Consider the following 25,727-nt stretch of genomic DNA (forward strand, 5'->3'; position numbering starts at 1 on the left):
ACATTCTGTCTCTCACAGTTGAAGTGTACCTATGATGAAAATTACAGACCTCTGTCATCATTTTAAGTGGGAGAACTTGCACAATCGGTGGCTGACTAAATACTTTTTTGCCCCACTGTAGCTTCTCCTTGATTTTCCTCCATTTGTATCTTGGATCATAGGAGCTGCATTCAGAATCTGCTGTGTCTGTGTGAGCTAGACAGGCTCCGCCCACACATGCCCATCTTGGCAAGAGGAGGAAGTACTTCCTTTTGTGGTGCCATGTGCCAGAGCAGAGCTGCCTAATTGTGGGAGGAGTCAAAAGAAGGGCCGACCTTCATTGGGATAGGCTAAAGCCCCGATGACACTATATAGGGTTTGATTTCTGATTGGCCGGTTGGAGCAACACACTTTTTAAAAACTGAAACAAGCCTGGGAGAGAGAGGACAGACTGTCTTCACATCTGGGGCATCAGTCCAGGTATGAGGACGAGTATTACTGTTGGGTCGATTGGGCACCTTGCATTGTTGCCACATTGGTTCAAAGAATTTCCCTCTGAGATTAATAAAGTATTTCTATTCTTTGAAACGGGTCCATTTCTCTGGAAACATACACATCTAGAAAAGCTCCAGGCTCTGACTTCTGTCCATACGGTTGATTCTGGTTCTCAAGGAACAATTTCTTCCTTCTTCCTGTCTTCCACATGTGTGAGACACAGACTCGTCATCAGCATATTTGTGAGAGAGTTGGAAGACAAATGGAAACTAAATGCACACAACTCTGGATATATTGTGTTGAAGGTACAGCAGGTTTTACTGTATTTTCCAGACACACATGAGTAACATCTCATGTGTGAAAAACCATGACTTGTGAAGAGGAAAAAAAACATAACTATAAGTAATTTGTTAATATAAGTTGCAAAATCCCCCCCCCCCCCAATAAAGTGTGGCTTATAGTCCTTATAATACTGTAATGTTAGTGTAGAACATTTAAAAATAATGTAAAATTAGCAATTAAATGCCCATGGACATGTAATTCTATTTCCAACTGGGATCATGCTTTCTCAGGCTACACCGTGTTTTGCCTCACAATAAGGTGATAAGTAACTACAGCATCCAGTCCACCTCAGCTTCAAGAAGCAGAAAGAATTAAGTGAAAGAGTGATGCAAACACAAGTTTGTTTAAGTGGTCCTGTGATAAAACTCTGTCAGCATGTCCCATTTTTTCATTGCATCATTGGTTTTTTTTTGGGGGGGGGGGGGGGGGGGGGGGGGGGGGTTTGGACTGCCACTCGATGGCAGTTCCTGGAAACTCTCATCCTCGTGCCATATTTGAACTTTTCAAGAAGCACCAACTGCTCCGCCCCCGTGCTCCGACAGCTCCGTTCGATCCTCCGCAGTCACAAAAATGTTTTAAAAAAAAAAAAAAAAAGAAAAAAAAAAAAGAAGAAGAAGCAGACAGCTCCAGTTACTTCATCTGTCCTGATCATCTCTGGAAGAAAACAGATGAGACGAAGGTTGCCAGTGTCTTCAGCGCACCGCAGTCACAGTCAACATCTGCTTAGGTAGTTGCTGCTCCGCCACCTCCACTTACTTAGTCGCTGTGGAATTTCTCCTCCGCTCGCTGAGCAAAACGCGAGATTGAAATGCTTTTTATTTACAATTCGGGACGCCGTCCAAGCGGCTGTCCGTGACGCGGTGATACATTTTAAAGCCATTAGTGGACTTTTTTTGCACGGCGCTCGCTCTGGAAGTGGCCCGGAGAAACTGAACAAGTAACAACCAGGGCTTTACTCAAATCAGAGACGCAACAGACGACAAGCAGCAGAGACTGACGTGATGAGAAATGCAGCAGGATTTTTAATGTTAAATAAGGACTCGGGGATTGAAAATACTCGAAAAGATCAAGAAAGCTCAGAGAAGTCAAAAGTCCTGAGAACAAAACCCTTTTCAGGCGGAGAAACAAACTGAAATTGTGGGAAATTTTCTGCAGTAATTTTCTCTTCCACATTCAGGTTGGACAGTCTTGATCACCGCTGGCGGGGAAAACAGGGCAACAAAATATTTATCACCAACTTGCTGCACCAAAAGTTGCCTTAATGTGTTATTTTGTAAAGATGTATTAATTAATTTCATGACGGAAGCCCCGTATCATTAAAACTGTCAATAATAGAGGACAGTCTTACTCTGGAGCAGCTCACATACAAGATGAAAATACAAGAATCCATCTTCACTAGAAACAGAATTAACGCACAATCCTAAGATTTTTGCTGAACGAATGTCTTTTGTTTTGTATTTTGGTTTGATTTGGTTCCGTTCCATTTGTATACATCAAGTCTTGTAATTTTGTGCTCGGTGTACAATTGTACGACAAAACAAAATGAAATAAAGACATGTATTTAGTTCCAGCCTCATTAAAAGTTATATTATTTCATTGTATCAGAATTTGCACATCCTAATGTAACAACATAAATGGGAGGTTACTCAGCAGCGACTCACGTTAACCCGTAAGATTCCATGAATGAACCGCGTCATTGTTTAAGCCGCAGCGTGTGAAAAACATACAAATGTCCGTGTACTCCCGTCGTTAATGTTTATTGTTCTCTGCGCACGTGTGTGTGGTTTCAATACAAAAAACAAACAACAGCGCCAACTAGTGGTCCAACATGAAAACTACATTGTTTCCAGCATTTCGTATAAACAAACGTCCGTCTTTAAAGTGGTGCCATGCAAACACAAAACTTTTCAAAAAATGAAAAAAAACTTGAACAGTAATGTAAACGGTGCTCATGTGTAAAAACTCGCATTGATAGAGTACTCGGGCCGTAGTTTGGACACCTCTTAAGAAGATTGATGACTAAACAAATTCCCAATAGGCCTTTTTAAAGCACCACAAAGGAGCTGTGTAATTCCTGCCTCCACAGAGGCATCGGGTTAACTTGTGTTCGTTTCTAGAAATACCCGGCAGGCTTAAAAAACACACAGCGACACAAGAAGAGGAAAACTATTCCGTGACAGAAACCATGCATGAGGTTCCCAATCCACACGACAAGAAGTCAAACCAGGACGGACGGGAGCGAAAAACACCACATTCGTCTTCATCACATCCAGCGAAACGATACGACCGCTGCTTAGGATCAACGCGAGGGTCGAGGGTCGCGATCTACAGAAGCGTTTGCGCAGTTCCAAACCGTTTTTGGATGCAACCTCGAGCATCAACGACGGGGTGAAGCAGGAAAATGGACAGATGTTGAGGTGAGCTGATGGACGGAGAGCGAGAAGTCTGGAGATCACAGGGTTGGATAGTGTTTCTGTTTTCCGAGTCCTGTGTGGAGGCTGCGGGCCTGGTTAATGTCCAGCACCCTGATGATCAACCCCCCCCCCGCCACAACCACCACAGTTTCTACCGAACAGAGCGGATCCAGGGGCACAGACAGACGTACAGGGTTGCAACTGGAAAAGCTGCGAGACGATATGTTTGTTCAAGGAGCAAAAAGAGAGAAGTGGGGATTTGCCTTTTCTCCCGTCGCAGCAGGTCACTTTACACAGTTGTGGCTGGAGCTCTGGCAGGATGGCATCCAGTCCTGGACGCTGTGCAGTGCTGCGAGAACGATCCCGCTCACGACAGTCCGGTTTCCCCCGTCAGTCTTCCAGCCGGTCCTCTCACATTAACTTCACCCAGAAAGAGCGCATATTAGAAATTCCAGGCGTCTCCGGGTGTCCACTCGTGATTTTACGGAATTCACACCGCCGCTGCACTTTTAACAGGATTTAGTTGTGAAATATGAATAAAATCATGTTAAAAAGTATTTTGTGTGGCGATTGATGGCCTGTAACACATACCTGTACGGCGAGTGTAAAGTTTACGTCCTGTACAATTATGCAAATAATCTAATCTTAATCGAAGGTATTTGAACGGATCAGGGGTCTGAACCTGCGGCTCCTGAAGCTTTCACTAAATCATAGGTCAATGAACAATTTTATCTTGTTTTAAGCTTATTTCCTCAACAGTCATTTTGAAAAGGACTCTTGTCTTAAAAAAAGTGTTTAAAAAATAACTCCAACGGGAAAGAAAATAGCTCATACCACAAGAAATATGAAAACTGCTAAAAGTCTTTCTAAAAGTGATTAAAATAAAAAAGGGGAAAAATACACACGTGGTCGCTCACAGAAGAGAAAGTGACAAAAACGTCTCTTCTGCTCATGAAGGTTGCAGATCCCTGCATCTTGGGGTTTTTCATTTGTTATGTAAAGGTTCTGCAGAATTAGGCTTCGTTCACACTGCAGGGAAATACGACCCAATTCAGATTATTTTTTTTTTTACTCACAAGTGACTCACATCCGACCTGTTTTGTGGCCGTTGAAAGCACTAATCCCGATGTTTTCACACCAGACCCGGGCCTCCATCATGTGTGGTACCAATTCAGATATTTTTCTACATCGACTGCTTCGACGTGTCACTGACGTCACGGATAAGCGCTGGAGGAATCGGCGCCGCCAGAATAAAAGCTGTGCTCTCTTTTTTCCTCATTCTCCTCCTCCTGTTGTCCAGATTCTGTCTCTTGTATTTACCAACCACTTGAAAATCTACACGTTGACCAAGGTTGCCAGACATGGCAGGTATCCCCCCAATTGTGGAGCCGAATTCTCTTACCTTTAAACTTTGTGTATCTCATGCATTTATGCATTTATGGCGTGTTCTTTATCACACAGAAAATAGTTTTACGGCTTTAACATGATTTCTACACAGGCAGAGATTTGGCCTGCTTTTTACTGAGGTGTTTGGGTTTGACGTTGTTTGGGCTGGAAACAATGAGTCACATCTGGCAACCCTGGTGCTGACCATGCGTAAATAGCGTGCTCGGCGTGACTTCACGTCGTCTTCTGCGCTCTGGGGCCCGAAAACATCCAGTTCGATCACGTTCACACGGCAGGTTGCGTTTGAAATGACGACGCAAAAAATTTAATAAAATCGGATCCCAGCAAAAAAGAAAAATCTAAAATATGAGCGTCAAGACCTGCAGTGTGAACGGAGCCTTAGACGGCGAATTAGGACCCGATAAGAGATCCGATGAATGAGAGCAAGACTTGGGCGACAGGCCCAGCACGCCGAAGGTAGAGGACACACTTACGACTGGAGCGCTTTGGAAAAAGAAGGCTGCGAGGCCGCTGACACGCCTCTACAGACGTCATTGTGATACGGTGAAAAGCCGGGACAGTCGCGCTCGCGTTGCAAACAAAGACCGTGTTGGGAAACAGCCAGATTGTGTTTCTGGATGCAAATTCTCACAATGGAAAAGCGGCTCAAGGCAGACATGAATGGACGGCTTCACTGCTCACGTGACGCATGGCGGCCGCCGGGTCGGAAGACGGCGTTGTGATTGGCCGAGGGCACAAAGCCAGGGGGAAATGCGTCCGACTAAGTGATTCCGACTGATTCGAGAAGTTGCGAGACAGTTACTTCAACATATAAATTTGCTCAGACGATCTTTTAAAGGCTGCAGGTGAGCCCGTGATATCTTCAGGCAGTTTCTTTTTTTTTTTCCCGGGGGTCTCGAGGGAGTCGTATATACACTCTTATGGCAGCCTCAACCTCATTTTCCATATTTTGTGTGTTGCTGCTGCTCTCCATGTCCTATTAAGATTGGCCCCGTATTGTGTAGAACCTTCTGGTTTCACTTTGAGACACTTTTTTTTTTTTTTTTTCCAGGGGAATACAAATTCGAGGTCAACCAGAGTGACCTGGAATAATGGCTGTGGGATCACTGCACTGAATTTTCTTGATTACCAACACAGACATTTGACGGATATAATAGGAACCCTACTCCTTTGAATGGTCGTACCGAGTGCTAGATGTCATCCAGGCCTCTTAGTTTTCATCATCTCATTCCCTCCGTTTGGCTTCATCAATCAGTCACCTTTCTTTTCTGAAACAGCTTCAATGGGAACAACGGTTCTTAATAGTTCAGGCAGGCCAGAGTGGACAATTGGAGCGATGGGCCAAGAGCTCGGACTCCAACAAATGAGAAGAAAATGTAATAATTAAATCTGCACATTAAATCAGTGTCACCACAAATCTTTCATTCCAAATACCGACCGACTAAAACGCCAAGCCTTGTCAATACAAATAAAAACATCCACACTGAGCTGATAAACTCAAGACGCTAGAAGAATCAGTGTACAATTACTCGATTCATTCGATTGTTCGAGACGAAGCAGGCTCACTGAAATACAAAGTTTTTCTAAACAGAAAAACAAACTTGAGCCACGGATCTGCGGTCGAGGACAGAGATGCCAAAAATCAACCATAGGAAACAGTAAAACCCAGCTGGTTAAATCAAAATGAAATAAATACACTTAAAAGAAAGCAAATCAGCATTTAGAAGGTCATTTTAAAAGTGGCAGAGAATTTGTGAGCATCGGGAAATATTGTTTTCATAATAATTATGGAAGGAGTTTTTTATATATATATATATATATAAAATACACACACACTAGTGTAATCACAGCACTACAAAGACTACTTAAGTCATAGGACTGAGGCCCCGTTTAGACGACAGCGTTTCGAGTGAAATCGTATCATTTTCAAAGTTTTTGCATTTCCACGGCAATGTTTGGAAAATGATCCTCGTTTACATGGAAATGGAAGAAATGTGAAAAGCGAGGCCGTTACAATGTTGGGCCACGAGTTGGCGCTGTTGGTTGTATTTGTGGTTTCATTGGATCAACGTGCACAAAGAACAAGAACTCTAAAAACATTAACGGGCAGTACCACGGACACTCTGGTGGACAGACAACCAAGTTGGATTGTTATTATGGTGACTGTCAAAATAAAACTACCAAGCCAAGGAGCATATGAACTGAGAGTCATGACATCACAGAGGAAAAGATTGTTCTTTTTGTCCAGCTACTGAGCATGTGCAGAAGAAATCTTTACTAGAACTATGGTCCACCTTACGAGCCATTTTTTTTTTGCTGTCGCGTTGTGTTGTTGGCCCTCATGGGCCACCGTATGTCAAACACCACGGGACAAAAACAGACTCACATCCACAGCTATGGTCAAGGGACGGCCACCAATTAACCTCACATGCATGTTTTGGAAGCGGAGCAGGAAACCGGAGCGCCGGGAGAAAACCCAAACTACCCAAACAACCAGAGGACACACAAAGTACACGACACAACAATCCATTTGCTTGAAATGAAGACATGAATCAGTGGATTTAATTCATGAGCCACACTGACGGCGAGCCGAGGACGCGGAGAGCAGCTTTCGTGATCACTTTTCACCGACTTTGATGGGGCAGCAAAAGGCGTCTCGCACAGAAAGCCAACGGTTTCCGGCTCCGTGCAGACTTGTAGCATGACGGACTTAAAAGCAACCAGCGGATATTTAATGATGAGGTGGCGGCCACGAACCGGCCGATCAACGTGGCCTCAGATATCTGAGTCAGAGAGCACAAGTCTGGCTCTACGGCTGCGTGGAGGGTGTGGGGCTTCACTGACTCACAGCAGCTCCTTTATTGTGATGTTCTGCAGCAGCCAGGACGGTCAGCAGGGTTCAAGGTGTGGAAAAGGACAAGACGATGCCCAAAGGGCAAATCTATATTTGCTCTCAGAAAAACGGCGGCGGCGGCGGACACTACGGGGTGAGTCACAGACGTTTTGGAGGGTGAGCCGGAGTTTGATCCAGTTATTCATTTTGTCTGGGATTTTTCTTTTGGGGGGGGGGGGGGGGGGGGGGGGGGGGTAAACACGCCAGCTCGTCTGAAAATGAGCTCATTCATCGAAAATAACCGAAAACTTTCCACTCGGGTTCAAGCATCAGCTGCAGCACCTTCACATGTCATTAAAAGTGTCCGCAGCGCCGGCGAACACACTGGCAAAGCCCACATCAAGTGTTGCCGTGAAACAACCGGGCGAGGGCCAAGCCTATTAGCGACTAACGGGAGACGGGATTTATGCGAGCGCGAGTGACCGCAGAGCGAGGGATGGCGGGGCCCGCCGAGGGGCCCGCTGACAGAAACTTGGTGGTGATGGGGAGCCCCCACCTGAGGCAGGTGGAAATTGAATATTGTATTATATTTCCTGCGGCTCTTTTGCGGAGCGGGAACTTGGCAGAGGGGGAGCGAGCGTGGCAGCGTTTATAGAAAGCACACTTGTGCGACTGGCTTTCTAATTGAAAAGAGCCGAAGTGTCTGTGTTGCTTTAGCCATGCTGGCCCGCACCTTCCAGGAATCACAGCGATTCCCGCGCCGATGAGAAGTATGCAAAATAAGGCCAGCTCGCCGGGCCCCCCGCTGAAAGACAGTATCATTAGAAAAATATTTGTTTCATCGCGGTGACATAATCGGATTAGGACGGCGTCCCAGAGCGTCAGAGGAGGCTCTGGCCTTCTTGTGGCTCTCAATCCTCTCTTCTTTCTTGTCTATTTTTCCATCTCCGACACGTCCTCCTCCGGTCCGCTTCCCTTCTCCGGGCGGACTGACCAGTAACTGATGCGCAGTAATTACCCAGGTGAGGCCTGAGCGTTTCCATATGAGCGTCCCGGGTTGCGGAGTCCGTCAGATTAATGTGACGTGTGTGTTTTCTCTCCGCCTTTCAGCCCCCTTTTCTTTTCTTTTTTTCTTTTCTTTCTGGAGTCTCCTCGTCACGGCCTCGTGGAATAGAAAATTTTTTATTTTTTTTTTAAAAGTCTGTGGAGATTCGACAGTGCGGCTTTGGAGGAAGGGGACAATTAAAGGTTGTTATTAATGGCGTGCCACTGACGTTAGCCATGTTCACCTGAACGCCGCGTCTGACCGCCGGCTCTCGGCTGTAAGGCGAGACGCTTGTTCCCTGCCTCTTGTGTGTTTCAAAAGTCCTCGCCGTGTCGGCGGCGCTTGGCCCGGAGGCCTGACGGGCTGGCTGGCGTCTCCGTACCGAGTAGAAAGCGGAGGAAACGCGTAGTTCTGCTTGTCTGGAGCAGAACAGTTTTCCACTTATGCGCCCGCGTTAATGACGAGAGACGCTAAAAGCGCCTCGCTCGTTCTTTTGTTCGACAGGAAGGGGGCTACTCTTTCTGGGGAGGAAACAATGCGGCTCTTTGATGTTTTATCCACGAATTTGATCCTTTCCTGCTCGCGGTGGCGAGAATCCATCATTGCAGCACTGCAGCGGGTGTATTTCCCCCGCTGCCGCAGCAGCAGAGCTTTAGATTACATTAGCTTGGACCTCCGCTGCCTCTTAGTGAATTGGACTGACGCAGGGCCACTCACTTCTCCTGCTGGCACACCAACACAGTGGGATTACAATTTCACAATGTCATTTGAGCACTTGATTTAACCGCCGAACCTTTCCTTTCACGGCCTCCTTGCCAGCGGTACGGTTGGTTTCTTCCCTCCTTCATCAATCGCCACTTATCTTCATCACAAGCTGAGCAACGTAAGACCGTTGTTCACACTTGTTCTGTGGTTTGCTGATCGGAGCTTTGAGCCAAATGAGGAAGACAGAAGGTTTGTCAGGTGCCGTTTTGTGGTTTTCTTGAGCAACGGTAGTAATTTTTTGGGGGGGGCTGAACGCTGTATTGAGATTACGGCGCCTGTGGTTTTCACTTCCTAAAAATGTCTTCATAACATGTATATAAAGACGGGAAGGAACTCATCAGTGCCCCCACCAGCGATGATAAGCTCGGTCCATCTTAAAACTAGAAAGTATTAATAATAAATCATCGTCTCAAAGGCCAAGGGAAGGTTTTCATCCAGGTGTGAAGGAATCGGAGCAATCAGAAGGCCACAGTTCTGTCTCTGCTCCAAGAGCTCCAGAATTTGTTTGGAATCGAAGCACACAGACGCCTCGTCCACACGACGTTTTTTAAGTGAAAAGGAAAAAAAAACGTTTTTGGGTTCATGTTTACACGACAACGGTGCAAGTTTTCTGAAACGCTGCCACTGAGCCATTAATTGCATTTTTTTTCCAATATCGCGCATCTCGAACTTGGAAAACTTAATTTGCACGACTACGTTTTTCAAGTGAAAAGAGAAAACTGTTAATGCGTTCCGAGTGTCCGCTCACATGACAATCGTTCTTGGAGTCACTGAAAACACAACTTTTTAAAAAATAGTGCAATTTCGAGTAGATGGACAATAACATTAATAATTTCCTCCGTTGTGCCACGACTCTCTGTCTATATTGTCCTGGGACTAGTTTTATTTTGACAGTCACCAAAATAACAATCCAACTTGGTCACCTGTCCGTGCGAATGCACGTGTTTTCCTACTGTTACCTTTTACAGCGTCTTGTTTTCTGCACGCATATGTGTGTGGTTTCATTACAAAAAACAAACAACAGCTCCCACTAGTGGCCCAACATGGCAACTACATTGCTTTTTTACTGTTAAAGGACACCGTTTTCTCTGGCATTCCAGAAACAATCCACACAGAATATGAACAAGCAGCACCATAGTTTGATTTCAGGTGTTTCCCGATCTGTACAGCCCCACCAATCCTTCCCATTTGCACATGTTTTGAATTTCCCTTCATGGAAACACGCGTCAGACACTTGTTGCCCAAGACACTGTGTGAAGAACGTTCTTGCTCGTTTGTACCCACGATCACCATTTCAGTATTCGGGAGTGCTCGCCGAAGAATGTTTTCCTCGCGGTTCACTCAAAGTTTTCAGTCCTCAAGGTGAAAATCCTGTGAAAACATGGCCTCCTTGTCTCGAAAGGGCCCTGACACATGCTCCTCCTGAAAGATTAGCTCGGGATAATCAGGAGTTGTTAGAGGTCTCGGTGAAGTCTGAGCGCTCCACCCTCGCGTCTGGCTAAATATCTCAGAAACATAATGCCACCTTCATTAGCATCACTCTATCTGCCCCACACTGCGGGCTGTTTTCTTTGGGGCCGGCGAGAATGGGGAGCCCGAACACGCACGGGCCCTGCCCGTCATTATCCCTCTTCTTTTTCTTCGACCGTCCATAAACACTCCAGGCATCAAATGAGTCTCCTTCTGGTTTCCGAGGCGAGGTATGCCATATTTCAGACACTTTTACACGCTCACAACCGGAGCGTTAAAACGCTGGATCCTGAACAAACACGTCTCTTAAGGAGGGCGTTGAGAAAATGATGCTGATTTTTCTCTCTAAATTGTGTCTGTGACATAATGACTCCGACTGGACTGGACCGGACCACCAAAGATGGCGATACATCACTCCAGCAGAACAGTGCTGCTGCCCCGACGATTGGAGAAACTTTCTCGATAATTGGGCAATAAAGAAAAATAAACAAATTGTGGAGCCCGGGAGCACTGCGACGTGTTTTCGCAGGGTAACACTGAGTGAGAGGATGAGTCACAGTGTGTGTGTGTGTGTGTGTGTGTGTGTGTGTGTGTGTGTGTGTGTGTGTGTGTGTGTGTGTGTGTGTGTGTGTGGAGGATCCCGAGCTCCGGTGAGGGTATGGCAGACAGACAGAGAATGTGTTACAATCATTACTTTAGTCCGTCTGAGCACATAAAGATATCAAGTGCGCTCATCTTCTCGGCGAACTCCACAGATATCTGGTTTCACGGGCAGCAACCGAACGGCGGGCCTGTTACTGCTGGACCGGAGGAGGGACAATAAACTCTGTGATATATGAACGAGGTGGAAACACAGTGCGAGGAAAAGGTGCTATAGTGTGTTTTTGCGTGACCTCAGCAGAGACTGACGGGTCAGATTCTGACAACAGGAAGGATGCGAGTGTAAAAACGGCTAAAGCAGTTTTAAAGCTTTTCTTTCTGGTTACATAAAATAAATAAGAGGAAAACGTCGATGTCTTGACAAATTACAAACAAAATTATTAAAAATTACTGCAATCTCAACCTAAATCCAATTTTAAAGGAGTTATATTATCCAGCTTTTCAACACTTTCACATGTTGGCATTCGACCAAAAAATTGCAATTAAAGTTTATCGACCCAAATCCAGCTTTTCCTCGATTTTCCCTCCATTTGAATATTGGATCATAGGAGCTGCATTCAGAATCTGCTGTGTCTGTGTGAGCTGGACTGGCTCCGCCCACACATGCCCATCTTGGGAAGAAAAGGAAGTACTTCCTCTGGTGGTGCCATGTGCCAGAGCAGAGCTGCCTAATTGTGGGAGGAGTCAAAGGGAGGGCCAACCTTGATTGGGATTGGCTAAACCCCTGATGACACTATATAGGGTTTGATTTCTGATTGGCTGGTTGGAGCAACACACTTTTTAAAACCTGAAACAAGCCAGGGAGAGAGAGGACAGACTGTCTTCAATTCTGGGCGTCAGTCCAGGTATGAGGACGATTAGTACTTTTGGAAAACCTTTAGAAAGTGAATTTTGCATAATATGACTCCTGTAATGAAACTTTCTGGTGCAAAATACAGTGAAAAAAACACAAAAAAGACCTTCTCCTATAGCTGTTGCATTATTGGTATTTTCATAAACCCACCCTGACAGCATGGTTTTGAGTCACAGATATCTCAGCTCGGCTCTCAGTGTTGTGATTGTGTCTCTTAAGAACATTCTTTAAAATAAATCACTTTTCGAAAATCAATTTTCATTAAAATTGCTTGGTGGTTTGGCCAAATTGGGAGTCTTTTGTTTGACACCCCAGATTTAGAAGATCTGAACTTGATTTCTAAATCGACTTTTGGTCACTCATTCGTTCATAACTTGCTATCACAAATCCTTTGTTTCACTGTATTTTTGTCATTTATTTTATGTTTAAATGTATTATTGTCTGTTCTCTAAAGCACTGCAAATTGTGTCGGAATGGAGTGATATAAATAAACTTGGCTTTTACTCATTAAAGGTCCAGTATAGTAGACAACAAGTCTGGTATTTGGATTATAATGGAAACAAAAACCAAAGATGACAACACCAAACCTCACTATTATTACATGTTACATCAGTGTATGTCATTAAAAGGTTTGTGGTTGTATCCCAACATGTTAACTAAATTGTTTTAAGCATTTTAATTTAGATAATTATGTCCAAAAAAAACACCAAAAAGTGATCTTATAAAGTATTGTCAGATTGTGAGAGACAGTGTTTTTGATTTTTAAGAATTTAAACTAAGCTGTCGTCTTTAAAATGTTCTTTGGTTCTGTACTTTTGATTTTCCGACACTTTTTCTAACACATGCAGTCAGTTTAGCATTTGTTCAGCCCTCTTGAAAAGATGTATAATCCTACAATGCTGGGATTTTTTTTGTCCCTAAAACCAGAAAAATTGTATAAAACATTGGACATTTCAATGAAATGACACGGGTGCATGCAGGCTAAGTGAAAACTGGATTTCTTACACTACTGGAATATCAAAAAGAAAAAGAAAAAAAAGACTAGTTTGATAATATGTACTTACAGAAGGGAAGTGCACGGAGTGCTCTGGCTGGAGCGCCATGGGAATTAAAATCAAGAGAAAATCTCCCTCAGCAAACCACTAAACAAAGGCTGAAAACCCAGAATCTAAAAAGAGGTTGGTTTTGGTTTGTTTTACCTTCACCAGCGACTGGAGGCTTCTCTCGCCGAACATGTCCTGCAGGAAAGCGTCGTCCTCGGGGCGGCTGACGTGAGGCTGCAGCTGGGATGGCAGGGCCGCCAGCAGCTCGTACAGACCTGCCGGGGAAGGGCGGCAGGAAGAGGAAACGGAGTCAACGTATGCAAAGTCTTGCACTTCTAATATTACAGGAGAGACGCGCCGCGCGTGTGCATGAATACATTTACGTGGCCTGAAGAGTCCAACACATGACTTCCATGTGCACGTGTAAACATGCACTACTAGGCTGATGGCAGTCACACACACACACACACACACACACACACACACACACACACACACACACACACACACACACACACACACACACACACACACACACACACACACACACACACACACACACACACACACACACACACACACACACACACACACACACACACACACACACACACACACACACACACACACACACACACACACACACACACACGTCTTTGTTTTATCTAAACATGAACTTTCTCGATGTGCATGTCCAAAGACAACTGACCGCTCAGCGAGTCTCTGAACAGACCGAATGTCCCCTCAAAGGTTTGGGTGTCCCTGGAAGCACCAGGAAACGTCAAGGTAATAAAGGGTTTCCTTTTCCCAGGCTTCTGCTTCCTGCTTTTGTCACGGCCTTTCCTGTTGTTCGAGGAACGCTGCAGACTGCAACTAGACCCTGGCCCATAAAGGTCACCACAGGGCAGCACTGCACACTTTGTGTTTTGAGTCTCTGTTTTCATGTGGCGGACTTTTGTGGTCATGACGAGGGATTTAGTAGTCGTGATCAGACGTGGTGACTTGTGTTGCAGGATTTCGTCGCTTTCACATTCGTGTTGCATTCACCTTGACGACTTTTGCATTTGAACTGACGACTTTTGCATTCGCCTTGATGACCAACAGATTCGTGTTGGCGACTTTATACTGACAAATTCTTTCACTCGTGTATTTCTTCACATTTGCGTTGTGCCTTGGCATTATTACTGCGACTCGTGAGATCTACACTATAAACGACTCCAACCACCCTGAACAACAATCAGGGTCAAACAGAAAGTCAATAAAGAAACATTTTCTGATCTACTGATAACTTAAATGTAAGATGAACTACGAAAATCACGAATAGTACACACGCCTCAGAACATATGTGCACAACTTTCCCATTTGTAAACACTAATTGGAGGAAGGGGCATGTATGTTTGCCAGACAGTAGTTGTAGGAAAGACGGTCAACACCGCTGTTGTGGTTTATATGTGTTGTTGCGTTTGGACCACAGTCTCTTCAGGTAAAAACCGTTTCGGTGACCGTGAGCGAAACATGGTTCACAGCACAACAGGCCCAGAATCTGAATCTCCTCAGAACAACATGTGGAATCTTAAAAACCGTTCAGGGTTTTTACCGGGGCAGCCTATAAAAGGGACGACTATTTTCAGATCCAGTTAAAAGAGAAGCAGACAGTTGATGGTTTCAAAATCCGAGCAGAAGGGAGGTGAAGCACTCGAGAGTCCCCGTCCAAACACAACACGGCTCTGGAGAGCGACTGATGCAGAGTGGTAGCAGATACTGGTCCTCAGAGTGGCTGTGATCGACCGAACCAGGGGAGACATCGGAGGGTCGGATCTCAATAGAGTGCAACGGAGCTGGCTGAAAGAACTCCACCTCAAAACTCAAAGTCTTTTTAACACAACCGCACGCTGCTCCAAAAGCTCGGAACTGGCACTGATCATGTGAGGAAACTCCAAACACGTTGGCGTCGGAGCCATCGAAACGTCAAAACAAAAAAAAAAAAAAAAGCCGGCGGCTTGGCGACCTCTCCCGGAGCGTCTTTCATCTCGAGGACAGAGCAAAAGGACGGGGGGGGGGGGGGTAAATGAAACCCCACCGCAGACGGAACAGGAGTAATTCACGTATGAAGATGATTGATGGAAAACAATGGCTGACGTCGTTGGCTGGATGAATGAGTGACTGCCTGAACTGGCGGGGCCCTGACCCCGCGAGGGAGGGAGGGAGGGAGGGAGCGAGTGCTTGGCAGCTCGCAGCGTTTGGCGAGGAGAACCACGGCTGACGAACGGCTCCCGTCACGCTGCTGCTGGGTACTTGGATAGACGGATTGTCATCTGCCACTCCGAGCCCTCTGCTCTCTTTCTGGATCACGTTTGCGGCTTGAGCCTTTGAGCCGACCAACAGGATGCAGCAGAACGACTTCCTGTCCTGCTCTGTTCTCCAGCTCCTCACGACGATCCTGCACAACGGTAGCGCCTCATACCTCACCGGGACGGCGGCTCTGTGCTAACGTGTGGCAGAGGAGCGCAAAGGGGATCCAAACAACATGTGGACGAGTTGTTACAGACTGAAAAGCTGAATGGATTACTTGCCACTTCTGGAGTGAACTTTGGTGGAAAACAGACAACAAAAAAACATCGGTCCAAGCAGTAGGACATGGCCACACCATGGCACGATGAGCGGGGAGCTATAATTCCAAAGTGTACATGCATTTGGCTCGTACTCGCTGCATTCACTGATTTGATTGGTTAATGTCGATGTTTAACAAGCATCATGAGAGCTGACGAGCCAATCGGAAGCACAGTAGGGCGGGCCGTGATGAGGAAACTATTTCTAGCCGTTAAAATCTCCCAAAATTATGTGATAATAAGCAAATACTATAGACGGATTTTCACGAGAGTCGTCTTACATGCCACTGTTTTTACTTAAAAAAATCAGTGTACACTCATTTCTCCAGGGATCGATACTACAGTATTTACCAATCGTACATAAACTAGTATAATACTGATTATTTTCCCAATAGCATATTGGCAATTGTAAAATAAAGGAATTCCATTGTGCTCATGTGTGGAGTTTGGCCAAAAAAGAAGAAAAACAACTTCTTTCCTTTATTTCAATACCATTTAAAAATTTTAATATTACTCGCTTTGTGTTTGGGTTTAGTTAGGAAAAATGGGACATTGTGAAATAAACTGGTACCTTTCTTCTGTAAATTCAGTCATTTCTCTTCCTTTATATGGTTCAAAATCTTTTCTGGAAAGCCTTTCCTGACCGTGTCGCTCATTCTGAAGCACTTAACTCATTTCCACAAACATTCACTGTGTCTGTATAACACATCACGGGATGTGAAAATAATCCATCACAATCCTGAAGGGGGCTCGGGCTGCTGAGGCCGGACAAACCGTCGGTGGTCCGCCATAATCCCGAATGATTCTATCTGTTCCTTGGTTTGTGGAAGTTCGCCAGTGGCGTTGCTGGAAAGCCTCATTTATTTAAAGTATTCTGTCTGTGTTGTTGTCCGGTGAGAGAATAACAGCTTTGATCCTTCATGGACACTCCGCCTCTCACTCCTGTGGACCGTTCACATTGTGGATGAAGTTTCGTCGGTACAGGGGAAGCTAAGGTTTCTCAGTCGGGTCAACGTGCAGTCGAAGTAGTTTGAACCTCCACTGGGAAGCTCGCCAGCAATATTCTAATGTCTCATAAAAAAGAAATAAAAAAACACACCCACAAAAACATCTTTGGGACTTGTGAGTGTACTAAACCATTTTATGAGGCAGGTGACCATATTTGGTCACTTCCAAATCTCTTCCTGTCCACTGCAGTATTTCACACGTAGAACTAGTGTATCTCCGAAGTCATATCGAGGCTCTTTTGTTGCAAAAAACCTTTTTACATCATCTGATTGGTATTCAGTGACAAATTCTCCATACTTTGTTGCTCCGTTTTACATTTTCCAACTGAAATTTGTACATATAAATGGACTATGAAGAAGATGCTTCTTATATAATAAGACAGCATATATTGCCAATGTTTGCAGAACACATACTGCAAAAGACTGACTAAACTGCAGTAAACCTAACAATGTAATACTTCCATACACTGTGCATTCAAGCTCTTCATGTTGCTGCATGGTTTTCTAACATTGCGCATCTCTAACTTGGAAAACTTAATTTTCACGACGACGTTTTTTAGGTAAAAACAGAAAACTATTGTGTTTTGGGTGTCGTTTTACACGACGATGGTCCTCGGAGTCACCGACAACACAGGTGTTTGAAAACGCTGCCATTGAGCATGTGCTGTAGTAACGAGCTCTTCTGCACATGCTCAGTAGAGACAATCAGAACAATGTTTCCTCCAGAGTGTCACGACTCCCAGTCCATATTCTCCTGGGACTTGGTAGTTTTATTTTGACAGTCACAGTAATAACAATCCAACTTGGTCGCCTGTCCACTAGAATGTCTGTGTACTCCCGTTGTTAGTGTTTATAGCGTATTGCTCTCTGCTGCATGTGTGTGTTGTTTCATTACAAAAACAAGCAGCAGCACCCACTAGTGGGCCATCATGCCAACAACAATTTTTTGGACATTTCTGCCATGTCTGTGGAAACAGGTCCTTAATTATTTAAACATTATTTCACTGACGGCGGCAACGACGCAGAAGTCAAAGGTACAGAAATCAAGCAAAAAAATGAAGGCAACAGACTTCTTGTGGTACTGAAGACAGGCATGTGATGAAACTAAAAACCATCAAAACACAGATAGCTTTGGTTAAATTTAGTTTAAAAAAAAAAAAGAAAAAAGCCTTATTATTTATCTTACTAATCACACACTGGGTATTTATTTAAATATTGCAACTCTGTGACCTAAAAAAGCTTAATACACTTCACATTGAAACATAAATGGACAATTAGTGGCTGCTGAATGTGGATGAGTTGTCACATTATTCCGTTAGAAAAAAATATAAACTGAAACGGAAAAGACATTTCTGTCCTTTCCGTCCCACAGTTCCTAAAACAGATCCTGTGAAGTGTTCGCGCCTCGTAGCTCTCTGTTCCTGCAGTTGTGTGGTGAAGAGGGGAAAAAGAAAAAAGAAAAGAAAAAAAAAACCTGTAACAATGGAGGAGAAAAAGCCTCCAGACGAGCTCCAGCTTGACACACACCACATGTGCACCAGCCTTTTTTTTTTTTTTACTGCAGACCCCAGGCTTTCACTCCAGCGCGGTGTGCGATAGCGTCCCCGGCATGCGATCATCGGACGGCTGCTCGGCTCTTCAGCCAACACCAGATACCCGGGGGCAGCCGGCCCCCGCCGCCATTTACAAGCTGGAACTCCCGGCAGAACATCTCACATAATATATGAAAGAAGTGAGTCAACGAGACACGAGATGAGGTGATGGGTGTCGGGCAGCAGAGTTCAGGTCGGAGATACGGTAATGTCGTTACTATCGGCCGGGCCGAGATGGTAGGAGGGGAAAAGAGAGAGAGAGCGAGAGAGAGCGAGAGAGAGCGAGAGAGAGAGAGAGTCCGAGTCCCAAAGCTTTTTCCTCCCCAGGTGTGAAGTCTCCCTTCCTGTCTCCGCCACCAAACCGCTCGACGCTTTTATTCCTTCTGACAACTCCTGGCACGTCGTGAGAAAAACATTAGGCCCACTCAGCGGCTCGGAAACAGTGTTAAAGTATTACAAAGCAGCACGTCGACGATACATAATGTGCTGACACAGCAATGTAATGAGTTGCTGCTTTGAAGTATTGTGACGTTTTGGTGATTTAACAAGGATTATCACTCCAACACACCGCTCCATCATAGAGCAGGGGTGTCAAACGTAAGGCCCGTGGGCTGAAGCTGGCCACAAGACGCTCCGATCGGGCCAAAGCGCCAAGAGTAGCGGACGCAACACAACGTCGAGACCCAAGTTGAGAAATCGGTGACGCAGCCATGACATCTCGATTCTCGTTTCTGTCAAACTCGCCTAAAAGACACGTTGTCAGGTGACGTTTGTAAAAAAAATCAAAAAAAAAAAAAAGTTGCATTGATTTTTTACTTTATTTTGCACCAGAAGGCTTTATTAAAATCGACCTTATGTTGAGATTGTCAGAATTTTCCTTAGTAATTCTTGGGTTTTGAAAAAATAAATAAATAAACATTTTTATCACGTATACTCCGCACCACAACAAAGAAAAACTTTTGAAGTTTAAATTTGAAGGACATCGTGGCTCCAGCCCACTCCAGATGAAATAGGTCTGACCTAAAGCGTGTTTGACAGCCCCGGTTATAGACCAAAGCAGAAATAACGAGGACCATAACAAGTTACTCCTGGTAGTTTGAAAAGTCCCCAAAATCAAACAAGAAGAGACACGGAGATGTATGAAACCTTCGTGCACAATAAGTCCATGCGACTCAATCGGGAGAAAACAGTTAGAGGCAGTAAAGACAAAAAAGAAATAAATAAATGAATAAATCTAAATTCATACAAACGCAGTATAACGGACATTGAACAGACGTGCAACCAGAAATAAGACTTGTCTTTCTGGCTGACAACAGTGCAAACAAAACGGTAAAAAGGGAAACTTGTTTTGTCCTGTGGTGAGAAACAGGACCTGTGGTGGTTCACAGTCCAGATGGATCGCAGGAAAAAAAAAAAAAGACAAGAGACGTAGCGCGACGCCCCAAGAGGGCCGCCGCCACCCCCCCCCCCCCCCCGATGCATCCGTCCTTACTTGAACTTAAGAGTCATGAGGTTCTGGAGGCACATCGCAGTCCACAGTGGGTGAAAGCAGGGTGCATCGTGGGTAGGTCACACTTTCAATTAGTGAGCATGTCATTGCACTAGATTGTTACAAGAACAAAAAAAGAAAAAAAAAACAAGAAAAAACATGCAAAGTCCAAGTTTAGGAACATCAAGTTAATATTTGAAGCTGTTACTCATGCACTTGTTTTGCGCTCATCAGAATAATAATAATAATAACAATAATGATAATAATGATAATAATAATATACTCCATGAGGACTTGTCTAACCGGCGCGCTGCCACCTACTCTCCTGGCTGGGTCACTGTGTCAGGCTGAACCCCGTGACCGAGAGGAAAACAACAAGAGAACGAGCCGCGCGGCGAGCCAAGAGCTAAACAGGGATTCTGCAAAACTGAAATTAAATATACAAATGTATGGGTGGACGAGCAAGCGGCGGGGGGGGGGGGGGGGGGGGGGGAGAGAGAGAGAGAGAGAGAGAGAGAGAGAGAGAGAGAGGAAATGAGCCCAAGAAACAACCACTGGAGTGGTGAAATCCCTGCGTGTGGACACTATAAAAAGTGGAGGGAGAAATGAATCCCAGGCCAGATGCATGGCAGCATGTATGGCTGCTGTATGGGTAAAGCGTGTCCGGCGTGGTGGTGGTGGTGGTGGTGGGGGGTGGGGGCAAAGAGGCAAAACAAGAGCGAGCCAAGTCTGCGACCACTAAAGGGTGGACCTTCTCGCCCGGCTGGTCTGGCCGCACTTCATTTGTTCTGGCCGGACTATTCCGGACCCTCTTGTGCAGCGGCAGCCTGGCAGGGTCGTTGCTGCAGACCACTGGATTCTGTTGCGGCTTGTCCGAGACCAGCCCAGAGGTCCTCGGGTCCAGCGCGACGTTGTGCAGGACGGGGCCCTGGAATGATCTCTCGGAGAAGTGGAAGCGGGAGGCCCGAAAACGGGGCCCTTCGGCGAGCGTCCGGCGAGAAGGAAGCGAACCGGGTCCACTGCCAAGCGGCACTTCCCCTCTCACGCCCACACCTCCGCGGCGGTCGGAGAAAAAAAACAGCGTTTTTCACAGATCCCCCAGACAATGAAGTGCATTAAATGTGACGAATTGCTCGTCATACACACACACACACACACACCAAGTGCTGGGAGACGAATTCATCAGCCTCGGTTGGGCGAGCGGCCGGTGGAACCCGCAGTCGTCTCATAACAGATGAAGGCACACAGAGAGAGAGACGGAGTGCGTGGTGAAAACGAACTTGTTCAGGAAATGAACGCCGAGTTCCGACTCCATTTCTCCCAGGTGACGAATGAGTTATTGACCCCGTCCACCATACATCTTTGCGGGAACGCAAAGAGAGCGCCGTGTCAGCGAGGCCCTCCACGCGACGTGGGAGAGCTTTGGCCGAGCTTTGGAAGGAGTCCCGGGGCCGAGAGCGACCGCGTGGTGTGGGTGGCGGCCGGAGAAGCAGCTGTTGACGAATTAGCTGGACGGGGTGATTTAGCTCCCCGTCATCCAGCAGAGAGAGGCGGAAAGGTCTGCGTGGAGCGAGCGGGGAAATAAACCCAACATCTGAGATAGACATTCCCATAAATAACAGCTGATTAAAGCGAGCGTGCGGATGGAGGAAGAGCGATGGTAAGGACGAAGAGGAACGTTATCAAAAGGGCCAGGAAGGGGAGGATTTCTGCAACGGGAACAAACAACAATTAGGCTGATGAGGATTCCTGCACTTCGGCAGACGTGTTTTCATCCCAGGGAAGGAACTGGAGACAAGACGGTGGGAGGGAAGACGGATTCGAACGGAGTCAGGTGCCAAACAAACGGAGAAGAGTTTAGGGTCTGCTGTTCCCTGCCAACACGAGACACGGCGGCGTACGGGACTGTGCAAAGGCTTCAGGCATGTCTGGGAAGAATTGCCGCTATTCTCTTGCGCAACGTCAACAGAAAAACATCTGATTGCTTCCATACAAAGGGCTGTAAAGAGTACAAGAAAGCCGTACTTGAGTAAAAGAAAAGATACTTTGCTTGAAATTGAAAGTCACATTAAGTAATTAATTGAGTAAAAAGTCGTCATATTGTGAGACTGACTGACTCACGTCAAAACCAAAACATGCCAGTCTGGCAGGATTATCATGTGCAAAATAACCTCAAATACTTTTTCACGCATCAACAAACCATTAATTGACACCACACAAGTATAACCATCATAATTTAAAAAATAAAATGGTCCGGGCTGCCAACAAGACATCCAGTCGTCAGCACCATCATATACAACAATTAATATTACAGTTTATACACATTAGCGTCAGACAGAAGGACCACACAAGCCTGGGATCTACTTCCTGTTCAACTCGCCTGTTGCTGCTCCTCACACTCACCCGGATTGTTTTCCTTAGCCAATTCAAAATTTATAAAAAATGTCCCCGTTTTCTTTAAGATGCGACAGTAAATACGATTCAGCAACATAATTAAGCAGGTGTCTGACTTAAAGAGACGTGGGGGACGGCAAAAACTACGTTCCAGAAGTAAACAAGACACGCGACGCCTCAATTTTCCCATAATGCACCATTTTTTAAAAGGACAGACAAGCCCGAAACAGCAGTCCGGTTATATACAATGAACTTCACATTTTATTAGTAACGATAGAAATGTAGCAGAGTAAAAATATATATTTTTTCTTATTATTGTAACAAAGTAAAAGTGAAAGTCAGAATAAATTCAGAAACTCAAGTACAGATACAGTACTAAAATAGATTCTGGGAGTAAGTATTTTTACTTCCTTCCTTTACACCACTGGTTCCATATTTGCTGTGTGGTCAAGTAAAATACTCCCGATCACATCCAGCCAATGTTATTGAGCCCCGATTTACAACCGGACGGTATGAAGATGAAATAAAAGTATTTTCCCCAAAACAGTCTTTGGCCCAGTTTACACAACGTTTCAAGTTTGGGGGGGGGGGTGTTCAGAAAAGACGCATTTTCTCCCGGTTGGAAACAGAATGGCTCCGAGCACTGTCATTGTGTAAACAGACGCCTGAAAATCAACCAAAACTTTTGCATTTTCACAAGAAAACGTTGCGTGAACGGGGCCTGAATCTGAAAAGATAACCAGGTCTGTTTGGGGTCACATGAAGAGATGGAAACATTTGAGTTTGCATTTATGAATGAAAGATGTGAGCTTAAGACAATCCTCCCTACAGTTCCTCAAAAACTGCAAGTTGACAGGGTTTTGGGTCACACAAAATACTGAATTCTCTTCTTTTCAATCACTTTGCTTTGTCTTAAGTGACAATAACTGACTATTGACGCCTCTAATTGAATAGTTCTTTTATATTACCTGGATATTATGAAGTCATTTCCTTCGTGTAGCTTAATGGATTAGTGACCTGTCTTTGTGAAACCACCTTTCTACTAAAATACAGAAAGAAAGAAATTGGCAAAATCTAAAAAAAAAAAATATCTAAAAAAACTTTTTCAAAACCGAGTAATCGAGGGAAAACCAAAATAATATGATAGTCTGAAGTATTCTCATGAGGACAACACACACGCACACAAAGGGCCACAAGTTTTTCTCTTCCATATGCAGAACCGCAATACTTCAGAGTAAAATAAGATTTTTTTATATTTTTTTGCTCGGTTTAAAATAAAGCCGTCAATCATGAATTCCTCGCTCAGACCACAACCGGACCTGAAGGATATTCTAACAACAGGAGCCAACAGCTTCAGAGGATTACGAGAACTGAAAGTGTTGTGGTGTTGCTGCAGTGTTGAGGCTTTTACAGGCGTACTGTGGCTTTTGTATTGTTATTGAGGCTTCTACACCGTGGTTAAAAAAAAAAAAAAAAAAACCTTGCCCATTTATGAAAGCCATGAATTGATCACAATATCTGTGATAGGGGAAACTGAAAGTTGCATGACAGTGTGGCTGACGACTCATGTAAACGGGTCGAGTTAGATTTGGTAGAAGCGTTGGAAGCGTTTCAAATTAAGCATATTAAAGTTTTGAAATGATCGGGAGTTAAATTCAAACAGAAATGACCAAAAAAATAAATAAAAACGGCGGAACTATGAAGAGAAAATATCGTATAATGGAACCCCTCATTATAAAATTGTGTTGAAAACGATGTAGTAACCATGCCAGGCCATGAGTTGGTGCTGTTGGCTGTTTTTGCAATGAAACCATACACACACACGTGGGCAGAGAACAATCCGCTAAAAACATTAACAATAGAAAAACATGGACAATCGTATGGACCGTCCACCAAGTTGGTAGTTTTATTTTGACAGTCACCGGAATAATAGTCCAAGTCCCAGAAGAATATTGACTGGGAGTCATGGCACTCCGGAGGTAAACATCGTTCTTATTGTCCGTCTACTGAGCACGCGCCGACGAAATATTCACGTGGTGTACATGAGAAGTTGAAGCGTTTTGGAAAAGTTGACTTTTCCTCCATTTCCACCTGAGGAGCAGGTTTCAAAAACCCGCGTTTTCTGTCGATAACACATTCGGACACACAAAGGGTTTCAGTTTTCACTTGGAAAATATTGTGTAAACGGTGCTTAAGTTGTGCATCAAGCCTGCAAATGTCGGATACGATGTTCTGTGACACACTTTTACTTCTATGCGAGGAGAAACCGTTGATTTGGTGCCTCTACATCACCATTTCTTTATTGTCTGCAATTCTACTTATGTGAGGAATGTGTGCCACCTCTGCGGGAGTGGAAGGAGACCCGCAGCAGCAGCAGCAGCAGCAGCAGCAGCAGCAGCAGCAGCAGCAATGGCGTTGCCCGTTGGGATTACGTGACCCTGCGGCATCACCTCAGAGACATAAAATTATATAGCATTACAAGTTGTATTAGCGAAGCAGACGCTGTGATCGTTTAACTTCACAACGAGTCCAGCAGCGTTCTCCTCGGGACACGGCGCTGGTCGGCCATGAGGAGACGATATATATCAGAGCGGCTCTGGAACAGAACAGCGGGAGTTTGCGCCGCGTTCAAGACCCACAAGCCTCGCATTAGACGGCTTCCAAGAGCAAACCGCCCGCCCACATTAAAATGGACAATGATATTTCGATGTCACGCTCTTTGAAGAACTCCGTCATTTAGCAGATGGGGGGGGGGGGGGGTGGGGGGGCTTGTTAGGGCTGCTTTAGCGTGGAAAAATGACTTCAGCAAGTACGAAGGGCCGGTCCAGGTGCAATCAACCGTCACCCCAATCATCCGTCCATGGTTTTCCTACCTCAGGCTGAACTCCGGATGCATGTCCAGAGGCCCTTTTTTTTTTTTTTTTTTTTTTTTTTTTAATCATGCTGCAAGGGCGAGCAAAATAAACCCGCCTTATCAAGGGGTACGCTTCCAAGCTTTTCCAAAAGGATTTACTTTCTTGCATCGTGAGCGCCGCGGCCCCTGTCCGTACTCCGTCACACCTTTACGAATCAAAGGCTTGTCGACACGTTGAAAACGGAGCCTGGGACAAAAGGACGAGTCCAATCAAGGGAATTGATTACATGCAGGCGGCAGGAGGCGGAGGAGCAACCGCTCCGTTTTCAGAGTTGAGGCCGCAGTGGAAGCACCTGTAGCACCGCGAGCATGAACAAACTCCACAAAGATTTAATGTCTTCCAATTTTAGAACGTTTAAACATCCCCAGAAGACTGAAAGCGATAAATAACGTAAAGACAGACGGGGAGGGAGAGA

General features: G+C 45.2%; 1 protein-coding gene across 3 annotated transcripts in view; it reads right to left on the bottom strand.

Moving 5' to 3' along the window:
* mpp7a (MAGUK p55 scaffold protein 7a) overlaps positions 1-25,727 on the bottom strand; it is a 164,127-nt gene that overhangs the window by 95,691 nt on the left and 42,709 nt on the right. For all 3 annotated transcript variants that reach the window (XM_080489714.1, XM_080489715.1, XM_080489713.1), the window contains exon 3: positions 13,463-13,581. In XM_080489714.1, coding sequence (XP_080345840.1) covers positions 13,463-13,581 — 119 coding nt within the window. The remainder of the gene's footprint in view (positions 1-13,462; positions 13,582-25,727) is intronic.

The sequence above is a fragment of the Lipophrys pholis genome (genome assembly GCF_963383615.2).
Source record: "Lipophrys pholis genome assembly, chromosome: 20".
Lineage (NCBI taxonomy): Eukaryota > Metazoa > Chordata > Actinopteri > Blenniiformes > Blenniidae > Lipophrys > Lipophrys pholis.